Here is a 22,971-nt window from a genome sequence, read left to right on the forward strand (position 1 = left end):
CTTGTTAAACTTTCTGCCCAGATAATTGAAACTTTTATCATTGTGAATTTTTTGTTTCCTTTTAAATTAAAAGCGTTAGGATTTCACATGACTTCAGCAATCGGATATAAAGGATCCAGAGCTAAAATTAAACTTTCAGTTTAACACTGGAGGACTGGAAAAGTGATCGGTACAATGCTTTTATATGCTGAATGCTCTGTGATATGGAATGCAGCTCAGTGTAAAGGAAATAAAAAAGGAAGCAAGACATCCTTCTACAGATTGGGATAGATTTGTGAAACGAGATTTTTGCCTACATATATATGTTTATGCATGTTCCTTACTTTAGTCATGTGAAGGTAGATACCTTTATTTTCTGTGACAGCTAATTAAAATAGTGTTTCAATTTATCTTTTAATATTTTGTATTTATTTGTTAGGCTAACTGTGATCTTAGAAGACAAATAGATGAACAACAAAAGCTACTTGAAAAATATAAAGAAAGATTAAACAAATGTATTTCAATGAGCAAGAAGCTTCTAATTGAAAAGGTAAGTTTACTGCTTTTAAAATGTTTGTGATAATAACTGTGAGGGTGCTGTAGAACTCCATTATGATTCCTTCATTTTCACTTTAACTTTTTCACATTAGTTTCTGAGACTGAAACTTCGTATGCATGGTCTCTATCTGGCAGTAAATGTTTTTATAAGCCTGAATAGGCAAAATAAAATGTTGAGCCTTTTCAGGTCGTGGAAGATGTGCCTTTTTTAATTTAAAGGGGAGTTTCACATAATGAGTCATTCAGATATAGCAAAGCGTAAAAGATAAGAATTTAGGATGTGGCCAATTTTCTGGACAAACTTTAAAAATAAGATTACAGTGGATGAAAAAAATTTCTGAACATAATCTGTTGTGGAGAGGAGATGGATAAAATCTCTTTGTGAGACACTTAAGTGGCTGAGAAAATTTTTGATCTAAAATGAGAAAATGCTATGTTAGCTCAGAATTAATGGAAACAAGGAAATGAAGGTGACCATTTACCTTCATACTACTATGAAAGAAATATTTATTTCAAATTTAATGCCAATTATATTTAAACTAGCAGCAATTTCTTAAAAGACAAGGATACCTTGTTTCTCTCCCTCTTCTTTAAAATAGCCTTCGTTATTAAAAAAAAAAAACAAAAAACCCAACCTAACAAAAAGTGAATAGAAAATCAGCTTATTACAGACTAGGATACAAAAAAGTTTAAGGTAAACAGCCAAGTCTGTTCCCTAACACTAGCTGCTAGATGCTGCTGTCAGATACAAGGGCACAAACTGATCCATTATAGGATTAGAGAGAGTTTCCTTGCTAGCATGCCATAAATAAATTATTGCAGTCCTTTTTAAGTTCCAGCATGAGGGGAATGGAGGGAAAAGATGCATCAGATCTGTTCAGCATGATGCTAGGTGGGCACCTTCAGACTGAGAATATCACATAGGCCATTTTTTGTGAAAGGCCATGTAGGCCTCCTCTGCAGCCTAGAAGTCTGTTTGCACAAAGATCCTTAATTCTGTCAACTTCTCACTTTTTTTTGGGGGGGGGGGTGTGATTTTGGGCCATAGGCATTTCTTAAGAAGCAAGCATTTGTAACAATTAAGGAAGTTTCTGTCCATCAGTGATGTTCACAGTGCTCGCTCTTCTTGTGCTGAAGCAGACTAGGCAGACTCAGTCACTTATCACATCCCAAGGATGCTTGTGGTAGTAGTGACTGGTTCCGAGAAGGGCATCTGCTTCTATTACTGCACGTGAATATCTGATTGCAGTTAAGTCTACCTGCAGTGCACTCCCACATAGAGATTCCTGAGCTCAGTCAGTTTGGTACAAGTAGTAATACAGATGCTTTGTCAAGGGAGTTTCCAGGCGAAAGTATAGTAGGTGCACTCTTTCTGTTATCTAAGCAGGCTCATTTAGTAAAATAGACATGTACAGACATAATCTTAGTTATATGCCTGTATGATGCTGATACTCTATAAGTTTTGCTGTATCTATAAATAAAATGTTGTGTTAATTATGAAGAACAGCGAACTTTATGGGAAAACGGAGTCAAACTCAATTTTTTTTGTGCACAAATTGTCATTACTACCAATTCTGACAACTGCAGATGTTTGAGTTCTGCAGAAATTAGAATAAATGGAGTAAAGTAATAAAAGATACTTTCATCTACTCTCCTTTTATCCCTCCCTTAGAAAGTTGTTGGAGGAAAAAAACCTGAGTGTTTTACTGACTTTTTGAACACTTTATTACTAAATATGAATTTTTTTTTTGTTTTCTTAGAGCACACAGGAAAAGCTGGCAAGCAGAGAGAAGAGCATGCAAGACAGATTACGCCTGGGGCATTTTACAACAGTTCGTCATGGTGCTTCGTTTACTGAACAGTGGACAGATGGCTTTGCATTTCAAAATCTTGTGAAGTTAGTCAACGTTATGTTCTTAAAATTCTCACTAATTGTTAGTTCCCTCTAGTGGATTTTTTTATTACTAAGGTTCTAGGATTGGAGCAGCTTTTCATACGTTGTATTTTGCTTTGCCTTTTGAAGACTGAGAATACAGTACCGAACTCCCTTGATCAACTGAGAGAATACTAAGGCTGGGTGTCTTTGAAAGACAGTTTGGTTTCACTTGTTTTTAACTATCCTTAGAAAAGCATGAATGTACTAAATGAGCAGCACATAATTATTCAGGTCAGCTGGTAGAAAGAACTATAAAACTAAATAAGTGATTTTTCAAGCACCTAACGATGTATCACTGGTGATCATTGGGGCAGATGAGGTCTGTGAACTTCTCATTGGTCACATAGGTGCTGCCTGCACATCCGTCGCTGTAGCAGCTTTTTCAGGCATCCAGCTCCTCAGTGCCATGAAGGAGTGACAAATCTGGCAGCCTCAGGTAGGGTCTAGTGCAAGTGGATGGGGGAAAGCAGCCACCTGAAAAAGAGCTGCTGTAACAGATATTTCAGCAGAGATGGGGCCAAGGAAAAGGGCTTAGGGGAGACCATCAGAGATGGTGGTAAAATAATTATGCAATGCCTCAAAAGGTGTTCTTTGGTAACGAGTCTGATTCAGTCTTTGGGGAGAGAGCGAGAGATAAAAGTAATTCACCAAGATTTTAGTTTTTGAAGGGCAATATGTAGTCTTAGCATTAAGTGATTGCCTGGGGCATTGGTTTTTTTTAAGACAGTCTTAAAAAAAATCTGTATATGTGTTTTGCATAAAAACTGTAATTGTTTGCCATACAACCAAACTGATGATTTACTTGGGAATGGTCAGATCAAATTCAGTATTTGGCCTATAAAAATCAAGTACTCTCTATTGACTCTGTTACATTTCTTTTGATGGTATAAAATAAGGCATCCACCAGCTCAGATACACAGTATTTCTGCACTAGAAAAAGAAAAAAAATTTAACACTTTCAAAAACAAAACAACCCCAAAACAAAAAAAAAACCCACCGTGTATTTCAATAGTAAATTGTGCCAAAACTTTAGCAAATTTTTTCCACCTCATGAAGAACATTGGTGTTCTTTTTCCTAGGAAACATTTTCACATGTACAGTAAGTTTTCTAAAAATTTCTTAATGCTTTATCAGTTAAAAAGATAGTTCTTTAAAAAATGCAAAATGATGAAACTTTAATAAAGCTTTTTTTGGGGTTTACAGGCAGCAAGAATGGGTGAATCAACAAAGGGAAGACATTGAAAGGCAAAGAAAGCTCCTGGCCAAGCGAAAGCCTCCAACTACAAATAATTCTCAGGCACCATCTGCCAATTCTGAACCCAAGCAGAGGAAAAATAAAGCTGTGAATGGGGCAGAAAACGATCCCTTTGTTAGACCCAATTTACCACAGCTGTAAGTTTAACATTTCAATCAGTCTTTTACATAAATTCTCAGATATTGTCTGTGTGAGTTCTATTCAAATAACAGCATAAAAAGACACTCAGTATATTCAGCAGCTATATTCTCACTGAGGACTTGCTGATGTTAGGGAAATTTGCACCACTGCCTATGAAGATGTCGTACAATTGCCCAATTTATTTTTGGTAAAGTCACCAGAGAAAGGCCCATTTTGTGTTTATGCAATGTTCCTTCTGTTTTCCTGATCTAGAGGAGTCCTTATTCTGGTTTCCTACTCTTGTAATGTCACTGATACCTATTGAACTTTTCTTGATCCACATTGGTTTAGAAGCCTCTCCTTTAGTTAGAGTTTATTTCTTTTTTCATATAACAGTCTTTAGCTGACAAGAAAAGCTTTTTTCAGCCTTTAGTATTTGAAAACGTGTCTAAAAACAAATGGAAAAGATTTTTTTTTTCTTCCCCCTTCTGAATGCTAGATCCTGAGAGCAACTGTCAGAAGTTACTGAACCCATTTCACATATTGACAATGTTGAAATTTTTTGTCATTTAAATATAAAAATTGAGAACTATCAAAGAATTCTCCATTTTTCAAGTGACATTTTTTCCTGCAGACAGAAATGTAATTCAAGGCACAGGCAGATGTGTTCTTGACATTTAATTCGGGCATTTTAAGAAGTTGCTGCTTGGAGATACTAGTTATTGCCCTTGATGCTAAGAGGCTGCAGCTGATAGTGTATCTGTTCCTAGTCAGCTTAAATAAAAAATGAATAACTAGGGTTAGAAAGACTAACGAATTAATCTGTGTTACTTTGCAGAAGTAGGCTACATGTGTCGAACATGGTCACCTGTCACCTCTCACTTGTGGGGGTAGTAATTTATACATCTGGGGGTGGGGGGTAAATAAATTACTCTGGTTAGATCTGCAAAATACATATGTTTGGACCATCAGTTTAAAGACAGCTGCATATGTTTTGCATAATGCATCGTTTTTGAAGTTCACATTGTGACATTGTTTGGCTGTGACAAAAATATCATGAAAATACAGTAGTAAGGCTGGCGATGTAAGCAAATCTTGATTAGTGTTACTCGCTTATTTTGGTAGAGAGCTGAAGAGTCATCGTTCAAATTGATTCTTCAGTAATACTTAGTGCCTACATTTCTTCTTCTTAGAACATAATTAATACTTCTGAATAGTACGGTAAAGATCACCGTCATGTTAAAAATACCTTTTTGTTTGAATGTAATACCTCTTGTTATTAAAAGTAACATTTAAGTAATGAAAAAGACCTGAAAAAATGACAGAACTTTTGATTTGCCAGCTTTTGGCCATGGCTTCATTCATGTTAAATTTCCATAATCTTATTGCTGCTTTAGGAGGTGACAAAATATACATTTGGGAAAAAATACAGAAGGCATGTTCTAATTATTAAGCAGGACAAGATGAATTCCTGATAATAGACTTCTGAATATTTTCTGGTTTTATGCAGTTTTAAATAATTTCCAAATGACTAAAAACTTTTCAAATTTTCATTTCATTTGGCTTAACCAGTTACATGTTGAATGGCACATGAAAATGCTTGCTGGTTACGGAATTGCCAAGAGAACAATCAGAATTGCCCTTTTGTATCTAATGTTAGCATAAATGTAAGCTGTTATTGAATCAAAACTGTTTTGCCTTTAAGTATACTAATTTGATCATTATATAATCTAGATAGGAGATTGCTTGCCTGTATGATAAGCTTATAAATTTTGTTTCAGACCTTTGAGAAGGTCTGTAATATGTCTTGAGATCACAGAATCATTAAGCTGCATCATGCTCTTAGGCCTTTACTTGAAAGAGTTTTTAATATTTGTATTTAGGATTCATTATAATTTTGTATAGCAGTATTATGTGTTGACTCCTCTCTGCTTCTCAGTACAGAATTAAATATGTTTTGTGTATCTTGGTAAAACAATTATTAATTGTGCACTTCCATTTTAGAGTAAATTTGTCATCTGCTGTATGCGATTCCCTCCTATTACATTGTGCTTATCACTGTTCCTGTGTTACTTCGAAAGTAATGATCTTAATTAGTATAGCCAAACGGAAGAGGCTCTGTTTATGTGAGGCATGGGGAAATGAAGAGCTGCTTGAGATTAATGAACTAAACTAGTAGTAAATCAGTACAACATATATGCAAGTGATTAGGCAGATCTTTTTTTAAACAAACAAACAACTTGCTAGCAGTTGTTAGCAACAAGTGTCTCTACCACTCTGTTTGCTTTAGAAAATGTCTCCAGCTGCAGGTACTGACAAGACAAAATGATCTATAGCTTTGTAAGAGGCAGTATTAATGAAGCCCTTTCTGAAAACAGTTGTTAACTGTTTTGAAACTGATTGAAGGCACCTGAGGCATTCTTAATAAGGGCATTGTTTTAGTTTAGCTGAATAAACTATGGTCTCTGATATGAATTTAAAAGCAAAATTTTTGCACTGAAGTTATTAGTATAAAAGTGGCCATCTGCCAGTGTCCTGTGAGCGAATGGTGGGTTTGGTGTTTAAATAACATGCAAGAGATGAGTCTAAACAGTGTCCTCATTTTCCATCATTCTTTCCCTTTTTGTGGCCCAAACCAAAACTAAAAAATAGTTTCAATTTTGAGAGATCTCTTTTCTACTGAGCAAAGTAATTTTATTAGTCTTACGTGAAAAGAATAAATAGAAATTTATTTAAAGAAAAAACATTTATTTGAAGTAGAGGTTGCCTTCTTACCCCTGGAAAAATCTGTTCAAAAACTCCGTTCCAAATTCTTTGGAGACTTGAGAGATTATAATGCTAGTCCCGACGTCTTGGAAGCAGCTTTTATTTCACTGGACAATTATTTCTAGGAGTAATGTTTTATTTAGTTTAGGTGGTGTAGTCCTTCCTGTGCAGCTTCAGCTGTGTCAGTTGTATTCACTTCCCAGTCACCTCTTCCTCTGCTTCCCAGTTCCTCCATGAGAGTCTGCATGCATCCGTGTCCCTGCATGCAATTTGGAATAGGAGAGCAGAGGGAGCTGGCAGAGTTTCTTACTGTAGCTGAACAAATGCATCATTTACAGGGAGCATTCTGTTCTGTATGGAACAAATAAAAATATTTTCAGAAACTTTTTCAGGCTGAAGTGCCAACAATGTGTCTGGGCTTTACAGGACAAGTAAAGACAGCTCCTTTCCTGAGGCAGTCTCTTTCTAAGGCAAACATGGAAACAATGGGCGAAAAGACCTCATGGAAGGCTTTGACTTGGTCAGCGTCTGCCTGTCCTTGTAGAAATTCGAGGAACTAGAGTGAGAATAAGGTCGGACCAAAAAAGGAGCGCCTCAGAAATTGTAGCCAAAAGCTTGTATTGGATGTGTTGTATGGCTCTTTGGGGGCATGGCCGCGTTCTGCTGTGCCTGTGTATGCAGGATGATTTTTCAACTGGGAAAAGGTGGGAGGAGAGACGGTTGTAAATATGCCAGGCTTGATCGTCATGACAACCAAGGAGCACATGGCCATTTTGTTTTTTTGTCTTGTCTGTACCCACTGGTAAGAGTGTTTTGATCATAGAAGGTGGTTTTGTCTGAACTTGTGAGGAAGAAGTGCAAAGAAGATTGGTTATGTCTACCCATGCATACTGGGTCAAAGCCTTTGAAATTTGGCTATGAAGACATTGTTAAATGACTGGAAGGCCTATTTTTGTTAATTTAAAAAAATGTTTAAATTGGTGATAATAAAGCCTTTCAGGCCAGGTAAGCTGTCCACTTCCAGCGACAAGTAAAGGTGGCACACTGTGGCCCTACATGCCACAGGAAAATTACACTACGTGCACAGAATATGTCCAGTGCTTTTCTGGGAATTTCAGGAATTCATTGCATGTGTATGGTAGTTCATTTGGCTGTAGACAGTTAATATACAGCATTTATTGCACAGTAATTTTGAGCGGAAAAGGTCACGGTCAGGATCAGATTAATTCATGCAGCCTACTCCCAGCTGCCCTTCTTCCCCAACGCTCCTCAGATTAGCCTCAAGCCTGACTATCCAACTGAAGTTCATTTAGTGGATGGCAGCAGCCTGTTTTTGGCCGACGTCCCTCCCCTGTGCTCCTCAACCTTTTTTCCTCCACGTCTGGTGAGACCTGTGTGTCTCAGGTGATGGAGGAGCAACCCCTTCTGTGGGAAATGATGGTGTCTCGTAGGTGACCTCTGTTTTCAGAGGGTGCCTCCAGCGTGCTGCTGCCCTGCAAAAGGCAGTGGACGGGTGGATGCAGGTGGGAAGCAAAGGGCTGATGGGAAGCGGTCTCTAGGCTGGATGTTTTCAGCCTGTGCAGCAGGGTGGTGGCCTATAGCCAGAAAACAGACAGCATGCACACTGTCATTGTTTTACTGCTATTTGTTGTGTGCTATTTTAATATGAATATAAAGTACAGTATATTTATAGATAAAAAGTAATAAACTCCTACTTCTAAAAAGAAAAAGTAAATGTTTCTGAATATGAGGGAATAAAGTTTTGTTTTTCATAAGTAAATGAACAAAATCCAAAGTGACTATGTCTGTGTACAGTTCAGCGTTTTACATGCCTTCCTCCAAAATGTGGTGGTCAGTAATGACAGTTTCAAATTGCTGTGAATCATGCTGTGCCTCTAATAGAGTTAGATTTGTAAGGAAATAGAAAAATGGAAAACAGTCATTTATTGGGATATAGCATGGAAATACGGAAAGAGTGACTTTGAATCTTAATGTTTTCAATATGACCTCTAACTTGTGCTCTGTGCTCAAGAGGGCTATTTAAGAACTTTTTGGAAGGAATACTTGCTAGAGCTGTCTAGGCACTTTGTCATAACTCTGTGTAGATAGCTGAGGTTTTATAAAAAGAACCAGATTTCCTATATTATGTTAGTTTTTCAGGGGATCTATGGTTTTAGGGCTCTCAGTGTTCAGTGAAAATTCTGGAAGGTCATGTTACAAACTTCGTATTTCCAGTGTGTTTTACTTGTGGTTCAGCTTTGCTAAGCCACCTAAATACTCTTCTTTCTGCGAAAGACAAACTTTGCTATCTGCGTTTCTGGAAATGCACAAACCTGTAATTCATACTGCAGACAAGAATCTGGAAAGAATAATATTCAACCTTGTGCACATTGGCATTGATCCTTTGCCTTTTTTAATTGAGAACTTAAGCCATGTTAAAGTAGTTTGCTGTTTGAGTAGAAGTATTGAAAAAATGTCAGGGATGCTGCTGTGAGTTGTCTAGCGTGGCCTTGATGCTCTCTTTGATTGGTCTAGCAGATGCATTAGAGCAGGAATTGGAGCATTGTTTTCTTAGGTTTCTTGCTGTTGTTTGGACTGTACAGAGAATGCATTGCCAGCTTTCCTAGCTATTCAGACACCCCATTTGACATTTGCTTTAATGCCTCTTCTTTTAAGATGTAGCATAAATTGTCTAAACCCAGAGGAGATTCTGCCAGGAAAAGAATATAAGCGTTCGGTCCCAAAATCTGGTACTGAGGGATCTTTTGCCTTTCTTGGAGAGGCAAATTTCCACACTCTATTGCCTTCAGAGCGTTGGGGATGTCTGTTGACTGGAATACAAGGCTGTTTTTCATTCCAGTAGGGAAAAAAAGATGCAGGGTAATTTTGTGTGATGCTTCTTAAAAGAAAGGATTGCTTCCTTCTCAAATTCTGACAGGACATGGTCATGGGTGCTTTTGTCACCTGATCTGAGTGTTTTCTGTACATTGTAGACCAGAAGGTTGATGAAATAACTAGATCCTTGTGAAGCTGTTTCCAGGTTCTTGGAAATTTAGATGCTGGTCAAAAAAGAATCCAGCAATTTCACTAATATTCATGGAGAATATCTGGTCAAGTCAATCTTCTGCCCTGGCCAAGTCAGAAAAAGGGCAGTGAAGTTCAGTATTTATGAAATCAGGAATAGGAAAGGGCTCTATGAAAGCTTCAGAACCACCAGGTTTTATCCTGAAAAGATGCACTCCTTTACGAACAACTTTTGAGACCCAGTAAATACAGGGTTTAGAATTCTGAAATCTATGGCAAACTTCATCCAAATTTAAAAGGGAGGAAGAAATTTACAGTTTGTTAGATTTCTGCAAATTTTATCAAAGTTGGCATTTGCTGTAAGAGAAATCTGAATTGGTGTCCCTCACCTCTGGGGAAAACTACTGGTGATTCTCAAAACACTCTAGTTCCTTAGACTTGCAATATGAACAGCATGTATAGCCTTCTAAACACTTTGTGTAACTTATCTTCCCAGGACAGTTGATAATTGAACCCGCTAAAATATGGGCTTTGTGAAAACGTATTATGCTATTAGTATTATGCAAAGTTTTAGCTTTGCATCATGCAAGAAATAGTAGATCTAGGCAAAACAATAAAATGTGTAACTTTAATTTGTTTGTAGGGATTTGTGTGAATCCTTTCAAGACTCTCTTTCTCCTTCCCTATCCCCTGTTCCCCTTCATCATATGCATATGGTGTCTTCTCTGGAACCTGAAGTCTCTTTGGTTTCTTTTCTTCGATGGTTTGTCTTCTGTGTCTTTTTTGTTCATTTGTTAGATGGATACTGCATGCAGTCAGCTTGTGGGTTTCTTAGTTACTAATCCATATGAACAGTCTAGATCCTCTGGATGATAACTGGCTTTGCGTACTAGCAAGTCTACCGACAGTGAGGGACCACTGAATTAATTGTAGCCAGGAATCTTTTCTCAAAGGAAGATGAAAAGAGAACAAGCAAAAGAGTCACATGCCAATTCAAAACTGAATTTGTGGTCTCATGCAAAATGTAGGGTTAATGAACTTGGAATATATGGTTTTGCACTATGTTCTTTAAATCATAGCTCAAAAATCCAGTGTTATCAGTCTTGTCTAGTTGGTTTCTGGATCTCCATCCTTTGGTTCATTAAGTGTTACGAGTTGAGAACCAAGCAGTGGCGTAGCATCAGCTAAAATACTGGGGTGGTTATATGATTCAGGATGCACCCAGATAATCTAACAGGCTATCTGAGAGAACAGAAATGGTCCAGTGGGAGAGACTGTTAATATTCCAGAATACCAGACACAGAGGCATTCTGTAAGTATGTTTTGTCCCTGAAATTAAACCAAGATGTTCAGATGGTTCAAAAATGTAGTCCTAGTATTGTGGTAGTAAATAATTAACATAAGATACTGTATTTACTGTAGTGTTTAAGTAAGAATGCTATTGTTTTGTTTACCATCATATCAAAGTTATAATTACATGTTTGTTTTGGGTTTTTTTTTCAGTTTGACTCTAGCAGAGTATCATGAACAGGAAGAAATTTTCAAGCTTCGATTAGGACATCTCAAAAAGGTATGTATGTGGTCTGTTACTCTAAGATTATTTTTTTTACCATGCCCAAACCCATAAAAACTAGTACTATCAAAATAAGGAGAGGGCTTGTTGAGAGCTGTCTGATTAGAAAACATAATACTAAGTGCTGTACAATTTTATGCCTAATAGTGGCTTTCCTGGTTTGGTTTGGGGTTGGGTTTTTTTTGGTTTTTTTGTTTGGGTTGGTTTTTTTTTTTTTCAACTTACCATAAACACTGGGAGTACAGGGGAGTAGTAGTGAGTCCATCCAGTGTAACACTGTACTGATTCCTTGAATCCTTGTAACAGTGATGATGCCACCAATACTGCTCTTGTTTCAGAGCTGAGGAAGTAGAGTCAGCCAAGTTTGATATATGGGCTTTTTACATTAGTTTTTGACCTTTAAAAAGGTCCAATTTACAAAGCATTGCATTGCTGAATGAATATCGTGTTTTGATGATCTGCAGTATCCACTTCAGTTGTTATCAGTTAGCATACTACCTATCACAAGAGAGAATATAATTTTCCTACTTTTATGGAAAATCTTTTTTCTGTATCTTAAATTATTTTTGCAGTCAGATATTTTACTCCAGTTTTTGACTTTTGAAAAAAACAGCAGTACTTTTTTCTTGAAGCCCACCTTTCTAATAAATTTGTGTAATGAGATAATTATGATATTAACAAACTATTGTTTACTCAAGCAAAGCTTTTGAGGAATAACCTGTGAAAGGGAATGATGGTTGAAGCAGGCAGAAATATCTCAACAAGTGTGAAAGGAAAGTACCTTTATCTGCTGAGCCGTAGTTCTTGAGATGTTCAGTCAAAACGGGTCATAGTGTTTTTCCCCTTGAAATGTTGCAAGAGTCCGTTCTCTTCAAATGTACAAGTCACCTGTTATAAATCCTACTATAATAAACTGAACTGGGCCCCTTGAGAACACTGATGCTGTTTTTAAAGACTATGACAAGAAAGTACTTGAATCTGTGATAGGGAATCTGCATATAAACTTGTTGGCACTAGTGAAGTAACTGCCCGCATAGTTCTTCGTTGTTAATGCTTTAGAAATAGCACCAGTTTCACATGAAATTTTGTTGTTTTTTCTCCATGCTTTAACTTTTTTGAAGTCTAATGGAAATTTCAAGTGACATATGAAGGAAGCTGTTACAAAGTTGTTTAATACCCAAATTTTGTTTTCACCTTGAGCATCAATGCTGGGGTACTCTGTATAAGAAGGAACTTCCCTGACTAAATGCCAGAGGGGAAACAAATGTTATTTCTTAGCAAATCATGTTTGAATTTATCTGAAAATAATAATAAAAACACATACTCGCATTTTAATTCTTACGTGTGATACAGATTTTGTCGTTAACTAAGAAAAACAATTTTGTTCTCTTCTTTTTATGTGGCTATGTTTCTTCCCTAATGCTTCTTTGCTGGTTACATTTTTTTCTTCTTTTCTTCTGCATATGCTGTTTTGCTGTCTGCTCCTCTTCCTTTTCACTCTCCAGATGCTTTCCTGGTGCTCTTATTTTTGGTGCCCTGTACATGCTGCCACCACCAGTTTTCTTTTCCTTCTGCTCCCTAGGAAATTCTTTTCCAGCTAGCAGCTTTGGTCCTGGAGAGAGGCTCTTGTTTTCTCACTTCCTTTTATATAGCAGTGACCTGAGGCAGCTAAGCTGGTTCATTCTTGCTTAAAGGTATTCACAGCCTGAGTGTCCTAAATAACAGCTGGAAACAATGCAACCAGCCAGTTCTCTTTGGACTAACATTGGCCTATGAACCACATTTTGAGAACCACTGAATTGCATAATATATGAACAAAAAAGCCCAAAAGAGGCATAACTGATGGATTTTTTTTGTCAGCCTTTGGGAAGAACATAGACAATTGCGTGTGTATAAGTGTGTGGCCTTTTGCGGGGGGAGAAGGGCTAGAATTCTTTATAAAGGACTACTGGGTTATGAGGAACTGCATATCATTTCAGGGTATTTAACAGAGAACTGCAAGGAATCGAAATATAAAAAAAAAGTAGTTTAACATTATATAAACGGGAAGAAAAACCAAACCCTTGACATTATATGTTAGGAAAAACAAATGGTCCACCCAGATCTGCTAGCAGTCCAGCTTTTAAATTATTAGGAATTTGATTTTCGTTTTCTGAATGGGGGTTCATGTAGTGTCTTGTTTTGGGATGAGAGGTTTTTTCATTCACTTATGGGGAGGGATTCAGGATATCCACTGAAATCATCTGGTCCGGACTCCTCAACTCGTTGGAAAAGTGGTCATTTAATGTGTGTTTTAGATTATATAAATACAGTTGTTGTTTCAGGATGTGGTTTTATGATATACAATGTTTGGAAATACCAACTTTACAGCATTTTCTCTCCCCTCTGCTGACTTCTGTCTCCGTCCCCTTGTGCCGTGACTTGTTGCCCTGTTGCTTTTACCAGCACCACCAGGTTGTGCAGTCACAGTATAAATTGGATTGGAGAACTGATCTAGCTTCTTTCAAAAACAAAATATGTATCTTTTTGTGAGGCCTTTTTTTTTTTTTTTTTTTTAAGAAAAGATTGATTAGTTTTCCAGTTTGGTTCACCATGTGGCTGTACAAGAGGCTGTGCCAAAATAACAAGAGATGATGTGGGGCGCTGCTACTAAAAAAATACGTATCAGATGCCAGGCCTTCTTTTCCTTTTCAGCTAGAATAATGCCATAATTATGAGCTTTCTGGTATGGACTAATTTTGTCTCCCCTTTATTCAAACTTTCAAGTTCTAGAGGTACTAACTCTGAACTTGATATAACACTTTCTACAGTGTCTTTCAATGAGTATACGTTTTTCACTTCGAGTATAGATACATAGGTTTCCATAAATTAGGCATCATGAATTCTTTACTTTTTTAGAGAATCTGAATAAACAACTATTTCAGTGTTCTCTAATATGTAGCATAAAGATGAGATAATCTTAAGTGCTGAAATTAGTTAGGGAATGTGCTCATACCTGACATGCTTCTCTTGAAATTGCACTCAAAATCTTAGGCAATACACATTCTGCATTTGTAACTTAAATAAGATACAAATGGAAAAATCTTTTTAAATTAGCTTGGTTTTGGTGTCTTGTATCAACACCTTAAGAACGTTTCTGCTGTAATGACTTATTCTTTTTTTGATTTGCACTTCAGCCTCAAAATATTTTAAACGTCTTTTCTTAATTTGTCCGTTTGTACAAAATGTGTAACTGCACGTATCTCAGTTTTTTTTCTTATTTGTACATCAATTTCAGAAGTTACCATTCCCAGATAATTTCTCTCCTTGGCTGAGGTACAAAACCCAGCTGCCTCTCATTTCAAACAGCATCCCTACAGTGCAGAACAAAACTGTGAACATCCCATTACCTGTGGGTTCATGGACAGAAAGGTTCCTTGAAACAGGCTTTTGCCTTATCTTTCTGAATTTTTCTGGCTTTAAGAGAAAAGCAGTGCTTTCTTCTAGTTCAGCAGGGTTTTGTAATGTAATGTTCCTCCATCACCACTAGTATTGATGCAGGGGTAAAAATATTCTTTTCAAACAGGGAGTAAATGAGCTTTTATATTTCATTCTTTTCATTTGCAGGAGGAAGCTGAAATACAAGCAGAACTTGAACGTTTGGAAAGAGTTAGGAATCTTCACATAAGAGAACTGAAAAGAATAAATAATGAAGATAATTCACAGTAAGAAACTTACTGTCTTAATTTTGCATGTTTATTTTAAAAATAATGCTCTAAAATCACATTTTACCAACAGAGGAGAGGCTCGTTCGTAAATTTTTCTTTGGTCCTCTTTGTTTATGTATATATTTTAAACGCCAACTTGTTTAAACTTTTAAAAAAAAATAGAATTTTGTAAACTTATTAATGGTTTTATTGAATATGCAAGAAATAACATATATACAGAGCTTATCGTGCAGGAGAGCTAAAACTTGCTAGACTAAAAAAAAATCCTTGTAAGGGATCCTAATGCAATTCACTTAGCTGACAATGCAAGAAAATGGCAGAGAGGTTTGATGCAACAGCAGATATTTTGTGATGCAGTTAAAATTAGTTTTGGTTTTACTGCACTGTAATTTCATTCCTACTAGGTACAGGTATCTAGTAGGAAAAAGACAAATGCAAAGTCTTTTGTGTTATGTTAAACGTTACTCTGTAATTCAGCTTGCATGGCAATATATCATAATGTTAAGTTGTTATTTAATATTAGCTATTACTATGTAGATTTGAAAGTAATAATTACATAACTAAAAAAATCAGTCTGTTTTCCATGATGGCGAATACAAACACTAACACTACAGTTTCACCAGCACTTTAAGCTGGCACCGTTGCTTGAAAGGAACTGGTTCTGCCTATCCCTGACTACCCTGCAGGAAGACAGAAAATTTTTGTTACTGTGTGGCTATAGTGCTAATTGATAGGTAAATTGGTGCTGGGTTTTGGATTTGAAAAATAATGGGTGTTGATGCTTATAATTCGATGGCAGAATATTTTCTTTTAAAAATAAATGTCCTACAACAAATAAACAAGCAGTTCTTTGCAGGTTAAATGATAACCTTTTTTAATCTTCAGTCTTTGCATTAGAAGAGTTGGGTTTTTTTAAAAAGAAAAGGGATCCTTCAACAAGAAGGAATAAATGCCACAGAAAAATGACAGGCTTTGACTGTGTAAATATTGCATATGTGGGACAAAGAATGTCCAAATTACAGTCCCAGTTGAAAACAGAGTTACAGGACACGGACAAGTAGCATACTGCAGCTTCACTGCTCACTTTCTGCAGTCAATGTTGACATGTTTTATAGTACAGAACGAAAAGCTTTAAACTGTGTGTTCATGGTTTTGTGGGAGTTTAGACTTGAGTGTTTACCAAGCGGCCAAGCTGCAGCTTACACCTGTAATATAGAAGACAGAAGCAATGGAGAAGTAGTTTAGGTCTATAGCCCCTGCTGTCTTTCCTGACATGTCTTGGCAACTTGGCCATTTGATAAGGGAGAGGGTTCTGAAGCGAAGCAGCTGTTGGGTCCTGACTCAAATCCTGTTGGGTTTTCAGCTTCCAGCTGTGGTGCAAAGCTGAGCCCTCTTTCTTGTTCTAGCAACGTTCCTCTCCTCATCCCTCTACCCATGTATGTTCTCCCCAAGCGTCCCAAATATAAAGTAGGCAGCAAACTCACCTGTTCGGGGTTCCAGCCTTGACAATGAAGAGTAGGAAATATTGCCCAGTTTAGAGATGGGTAAACTTGTATGTCTGCATGTGTTCTTTACAACTGCACCGGGATAACAGAACAAGTTGAGAGTGCAGGTTAGGTCTGGGTTTAGACCAGATGATGCTGGGGCTACCTGCAAGGTGCAGGTTCTGAGCCACGGGGAGCCACACAGAGTAGCAAAAGCAGCAGTGGAGAGGGAAGGTGGTAAGGTTCACAAAATTGGCCCTACTAGAGGCATACATGTAATAGAAAGACCAAGAAAATATGAATGTAAATTTGTTGAGTGTGGTTTTAAAGAATTGGGCTACTGGTCACGTGACATCAATCGCCTAATGATGCTACCTCTAAATTTGTTATTTCTTCTACACTGAGTGCATTACTTACTGCTTATGATTTTTTTTAAAATGTCTTTAGTATTGAAATAAGTATTTTCATAGTGAGGAAAAGGAAAGTTTTATGTTTAAAAGGGGCACAGTAAGCCAGAACATGCATCTTCCCTCAAATACTTGACTATCTATGGCCATACCTCCAAAACTGTAGAGAACATGAAAGGATGGGATGACCTATTGGCAGACTAGCCCTAAACCCTTCCTTAAAGTTCTCTATGGAGTATAATCGGCAGCTGGCGCTAGATTCATGAGTATAGTTGTCTCATCATTGCACTAGAAGTATGATGAGTATTCACCTCCCTTCCCCCTGGTTAGATGGAATGATGTATTTTGTCTTCTACACATTTCAGGAGAGAGTATGGTCCTTTTCTCTGTCCTGCAGCATCATTTTGTGTTTGGAAGGAGTGTTTTCTTCTTGCTTTTGATTAGAGTATGAGCAGATACTCAGTCCTTTGGTGTATTTTCCCCATATTGCTGTTTGTTATTTGTTAACTTCTTAGTGTTATATAAAATCCATTTTATTAAAAAGAGGCAGGTATGTACAACAGGTGTGGTCGTGTTTCATGTGAAATTAGAAGAATATCCTCCTCGTCTGTTCCAGAAAGCTGAAGTTTGAGACTTCTCTAAAATTTGACACAACAAAGAGAGAGCCCTTATATCACATATTTAAATTTAAGGATGCTTTTCTTATCCTCACAAAAACAGAGAAAAATAACAAAAAGTTTGCCAGAATTGACTGGTTTGACGATGGTATTGTGATAGCATTTGTACGCTAAGTAGTCAAAAGGTACTGAAATTGGCCATGTTGTATAGTTGTGCCATAAGGTTACACATGGTGTAATATTGTTCAGCATATTATATATTGCTAGTAAAAAGAAAGCTCCATTTGAGAAGTAATACTAAAAGGTTTACATTTTAGACTCTATTTGTATACCTTAGATAGAATTAAATGATTTTTTTTTTCTTTCGAGATTTAAAGATCACCCCACGTTGAATGAACGGTATTTGTTACTCCATTTACTTGGCCGAGGTGGCTTCAGTGAAGTATACAAGGTAGAGTGTGTTGGATCTGCTAAATCTAATGTTTGAGCCATGTACATTTGTACATTTAGTTTTCAGTGGGAGGGAGGGGATCTAAATACGCAGAAGGATTGTGATGTGGCATACTCTTTAAACACTGGTTGAGCAAACTTCGGTTAACCTGTGCAGGGACGTAGCATTACAGTAGACTTGTCAATAGACTTGTGAATTACATGCCAATTTTTTTCCTCTCTTTATTGGGTGTTATTTTTATCATCTTTGGTTATAACTTTCCCATATTTGTGGGTTTCTTTTTTAGGCTTTTGATCTTTATGAACAAAGATATGCTGCTGTGAAGATTCACCAGCTTAACAAAAGCTGGAGGGATGAAAAGAAAGAAAACTACCACAAGTAAATATTAATGACTTACGCTTCATATGTTAAATTGAATAGCATTTTATTGATTGTAGAAGGTTAATGTATCCATCTTCTTTTAGACATGCCTGCAGAGAGTATAGAATACACAAAGAACTGGATCACCCCCGGATAGTTAAACTATATGACTACTTCTCCCTGGATACAGATACGTAAGTACATAAAATGATACGTTTTCTAGAACTTGGAAAGGATTTTAGTGCTGTATATTAGATAAACAGAAATGAAGAGTATTTGAACAAAAATAATATGTTCTTGCTTTAAGGGTTTCCTTAAGGGGACTTTAAAAAAAAAAAATCCACACTAATTGCAGAATTTTGTCTCAGCTAAATATTGCAGGCCTTCTATAAAGTGATGAAAACATTGTTTTGCAACAGCTGCCTAGCAAGCCCTAACAGGATGTCCTGAGGGTGGAAGGGACATGCAGTGCTGTAATGTTTTTGGGCAGAGCAAGGGCTGCTGCGGGGCAGCTCCGAAAGGCTACTGTAGCTTAGACAAGTTTCCAAGACTAAATGACATCAGGAGCGTTATTAGCCAAAGTGTAGCCCATGGTCACTGGGCTGCACCTCTTTGTATGAAATTGTGCCACATCTTAAGGGATAGTGAATATATTTTTCTATTGAGAAACGTGCCTACATAAATAAGGGGTTTTTTTAACTTAACCTCTCGTCAATATGGATGCATTTTCTCTTTTGGTGAATATGAGTGTTCTGATTGATGTCAGTTTTCATAAGCTAATAGCTATGCCACATGTTCTATTAAAAATTTCATTCATATAGTTTAATATTTAGGCAGCCATTCTTAAACTTGCCAGTATCAAACTAGGTTGTTATATCTCCATTTCTGATTGTGCAGTTTGATACGTTATTTAATTTTGTCTCTCTGAATTCTACCCTAGGTTTTGCACGGTGTTAGAATACTGTGAAGGCAATGACTTGGATTTCTATCTCAAGCAACATAAATTGATGTCAGAGAAGGAAGCTAGGTCCATTGTAATGCAAATAGTAAATGCACTACGGTATCTCAATGAGATCAAGCCCCCTATTATACACTATGATCTTAAACCAGGTAAATGAGGAATGTTACGATTGAAAATGTCATGGGTTGGGGTTTTTTTATCCTTTATTTTGTTTGTAATTCATGCCTGAAAATACCAAAATTATCTTCTGTATGTCAGGCTTATTGTAAACAACTGAAAAAAGTGTGTACTTTTCTTTCTAGTTTTATTGCCAAAATCATCTGTCTTTTCTTTGGAAAAATGTTTGTCATAACTTTTCTACTTTGTATTATTTTGATTTGAATTTGTAGAAAAAAATCATATAGCACATAGATACATACATTGGTATTTAGCAATATAAACAGGTAAGATCGTTAGTTGGCTCAATCCTGTCTGATCATTGTGGAACGCTGATGTGTAAATAATTTTTCCCGTATATATTTCTTAGCCTGTAAAAGATTGAAATAGGTAATCAATCACTTTCAGCATTGCAGCATAAGCACTTCAAAACAGGACTTTACAGGAGTTCTCTTTACAATGAATAATAAGCATTGTCATAAATTATGTATTCTGTCTTGATTCCATGGCCTTTGTTTTACCACCTTGCATGAATGATGCTTGTATTCTTCATGTACTTTAATCTGCTACACTTCGAAGCCTGGGGTTTGTAATGTAACTCTTAGTGCCAGCCTGTTTGCTTGCTGCTGTGTAATAAATTGTTCATATAGATTTCTCTCGTATTATGGAGTTGTACAGAATGTATTCTTAGTCTCATTGGTTTTTGTTCTCAGAGGAACTTCATCAAATAACTTTTATATCAAGAAATTATTGTACAACTTTAACACACGGAGTAAGATGCGTAGTATTGCAGCAATTTCTTGGCACAATTTTGTGACATATGCAAGTCCTGAAACCTGTAGTGTAGGATTTGTTCTGGGCAGGAAACTATGAAACGTCATTGTAACTGGTATATTGCTATGTTTTGGTGTTTTCTCACTGTCCAGCCAGCTCCCAGCTGAGGGAGCCAATTCAGGTGATGATGATAACCTAGAGAGTTCCTGAGACTGCACTGAAGTGTGTCATAGTCAAGTTACTCATAGTCAAGACTTGAGGATATAAAGATGATGTAAAGTTGTCACCCCTCATAAAGTTAGATGTTCCTGAAAATTAAACCTGGTTTTGAAAATGAAAATGAAGCATTCTGTTAGCTTTTTTGAGGTAATTTTTTTTTTTTTTTTTTTTTTTTTTTTGTTCCTGGATAGGTAATATCCTTCTTGTAGATGGAACAGCATGTGGAGAAATAAAAATTACTGATTTTGGCCTATCCAAAATAATGGATGATGATAGCTACGGTGTGGATGGAATGGATTTAACTTCACAGGGAGCAGGAACTTACTGGTAATGCCTGGTTTGATTTTGCTGTTTAGACTCTGGGTCATCGTTCAGATTTCATAAATGCTCTCTTATAAAGCCAATTTGGACAGAGGGCTAGGATTAAAAATATTAACATGGATGACAAAGATTTTTGTGCAGTACTGTGAATGTTGGTATTCCCAAATGTTAGAATGGTAACATAACAAGTAAGGTAAGAGAGTGTGAGTGTGTGTTGTTTATTTATATTTTTATATATATATATATATATATATATAAAAAAAAATGTGGAGATGATCACTATGATTTAGAAACGTGGTTTCCCTGAAGAAGCAAGTGTTTAATCTTTGGCTGCAGGTGGTTGAAGACGTTTGACAAAGCTATGATGATTAAGTGTGGGTGCTTAGTCCTTGGAAATCTTAGAGCAGGGATTACCAGCAGGTAGTGTCCTTAGGACAAAAGAGTATTTATTCTTCCATCCTAAAGGTTAATGACAGCTCAGTAGCTGTGATTTGTTTTCTGTGTGCACTTGCATGCTTGTCCAAAAACCTGAAGTTTTAGAGCTGCCTGCAGACCAGGAATGACAATAAGCATTTCATTGCTTACAGAAAAGCTGTTTCTAGAATTTGCTCTCTAAAGATGCAGCTTCTTCATGGCACAGTAGCTCTTTGAGCCTGGGTGCACGGTAGCTGTGTCAGAGTGGGTGGAATAGAAAGCCTATATTGGCCAGGTTATTACTTGTGAATTCATTTGCTCTCTCTCTCCTCATTTTGCCTGTAGCAAGATCAGAGTCAGGAGCTGAAACCTAACTCTAAACAAAGAAGCCAGTGTCATTTCCATTTGCTCTGCAATTTTTCCCATATTTGGAAGTTGCACATAATAAAGTTTTTGCCTTTTCCTTCAGATTTTTTAGAAAAGAAAACACGCATACTTTTCCACAAATGCCAATGCACACATGCTGTGAAAAGATGATTATTCAAGTTGAAGTATTTTACAAGTGTTAGGCTTTTGCTACTCTCTTTAATGCTTTACCTATTTAAACACCAATTTAAATATTTTATTGTAGGAATGTATGTCAAAAATTTTGGCCTTTGGACTTCATCTAAAATGCCACAGGCACTAGTGGTGCTGTAAACTGAGAAACCAAAAAAGGTCTGTGACCATTATGGGTTCATGATGAATCTCTGCATTTCTAATTCACACTTTCTCTGAGCCCAAAATCTTCATTAAGGAGGGAAATATCTTGTGTGAGTTTGAGGTGGAGGATGAGTCTGTTTAGAGCAGATTGCACAAACTGTCAGCAGCGTAGGTCTGGAAGGGATTTCCTCAGTCACTGGGTCCGGTTACCTGCCTTTCCAGGCAGTTAGGTCAGATAATCTCTTTTGTAAACTTACAGACGTTTGTATTAAATTCAGTTAGTGTTTTGTCCCCAGTAATCTGATTTGAAGGGTGTTCCGTAACCTCAGTTCTCTGATCATTAGAAACCTAATCTTCTAATTTACAGACTGTGTTTATTTGTGGCCAGTTTATACTTGTTTGTTCCTGTGCCAACACTGTCCTCCCTGAAGTAGGTTGTTTCCCTTCCTAGTACTTGCTCCTTGGTGGTTTTATAGCCTTCAATTTTTTTTTCCCTGAATTGTAGGCTCTTGATTCTTCAGATCATTTTAGTACCTTTCTTTGCACTTGCATCACTTCAAGTTCATTTTTCTTGATTGTTGTAATCAGAATTGTACACGAATATTCCAGAAGAGATTTTGTGATACTGTATGAAATTCATATTTGTGTTGCATTCTTATCTCATTTTTCTCCTTATTTCCATTTCCACAAATACTTCTTCAAATTTTCTTTTAAAGCCTTACATGCTGTTGATGAAAGAATGTCTGGTCTGTGGTTGCTCTAATAGTTTTTATGCCTTTTTCAATTTTAGATACTACAGTTAATGATACTTAACTGACCCCATATTGATATGTTTGGGAGGTTTTGTTGGTTTTTTAAAGGAGGTTCCATTTCACCAGTTCTTTTGTAATTCAGGAATGGCACAGGAACTTCCTTGACTTTCAGGTCTTTAAGTATGGCTTCCTGCAGATTACAGGAATGGAAATAGCAGTCACCTTTGTCTACCATATACTCCTCAGGTTAATGTCATAATTCTTACTGAAAACTTAGGTAAAGGGTCTTTAAGCCATATCTACATTATCTTTGATTCCTAACCAGGCCTTGCTGTAAAATGCCCTATATGGCTTTCATCTTTTCTTGCTCTGATAGATAGAGAAGGTTCATATTTAACTTAGGATCCCAATTAAAAAAAAAAGTGATAATTAGTG

General features: G+C 36.8%; 1 protein-coding gene across 3 annotated transcripts in view; it reads left to right on the plus strand.

Annotated features, from left to right (window-relative positions):
* TLK1 (tousled like kinase 1) overlaps positions 1-22,971 on the plus strand; it is a 69,990-nt gene that overhangs the window by 41,504 nt on the left and 5,515 nt on the right. For all 3 annotated transcript variants that reach the window (XM_076342621.1, XM_076342620.1, XM_076342623.1), the window contains exons 9-18: positions 419-529; positions 2,298-2,434; positions 3,677-3,865; positions 11,142-11,208; positions 14,818-14,915; positions 17,796-17,877; positions 18,164-18,255; positions 18,342-18,431; positions 19,178-19,347; positions 20,539-20,674. In XM_076342621.1, the coding sequence (XP_076198736.1) occupies positions 419-529; positions 2,298-2,434; positions 3,677-3,865; positions 11,142-11,208; positions 14,818-14,915; positions 17,796-17,877; positions 18,164-18,255; positions 18,342-18,431; positions 19,178-19,347; positions 20,539-20,674 (1,172 nt within the window). The remainder of the gene's footprint in view (positions 1-418; positions 530-2,297; positions 2,435-3,676; positions 3,866-11,141; positions 11,209-14,817; positions 14,916-17,795; positions 17,878-18,163; positions 18,256-18,341; positions 18,432-19,177; positions 19,348-20,538; positions 20,675-22,971) is intronic.

This window comes from Aptenodytes patagonicus, chromosome 6, assembly GCF_965638725.1.
Source record: "Aptenodytes patagonicus chromosome 6, bAptPat1.pri.cur, whole genome shotgun sequence".
Lineage (NCBI taxonomy): Eukaryota > Metazoa > Chordata > Aves > Sphenisciformes > Spheniscidae > Aptenodytes > Aptenodytes patagonicus.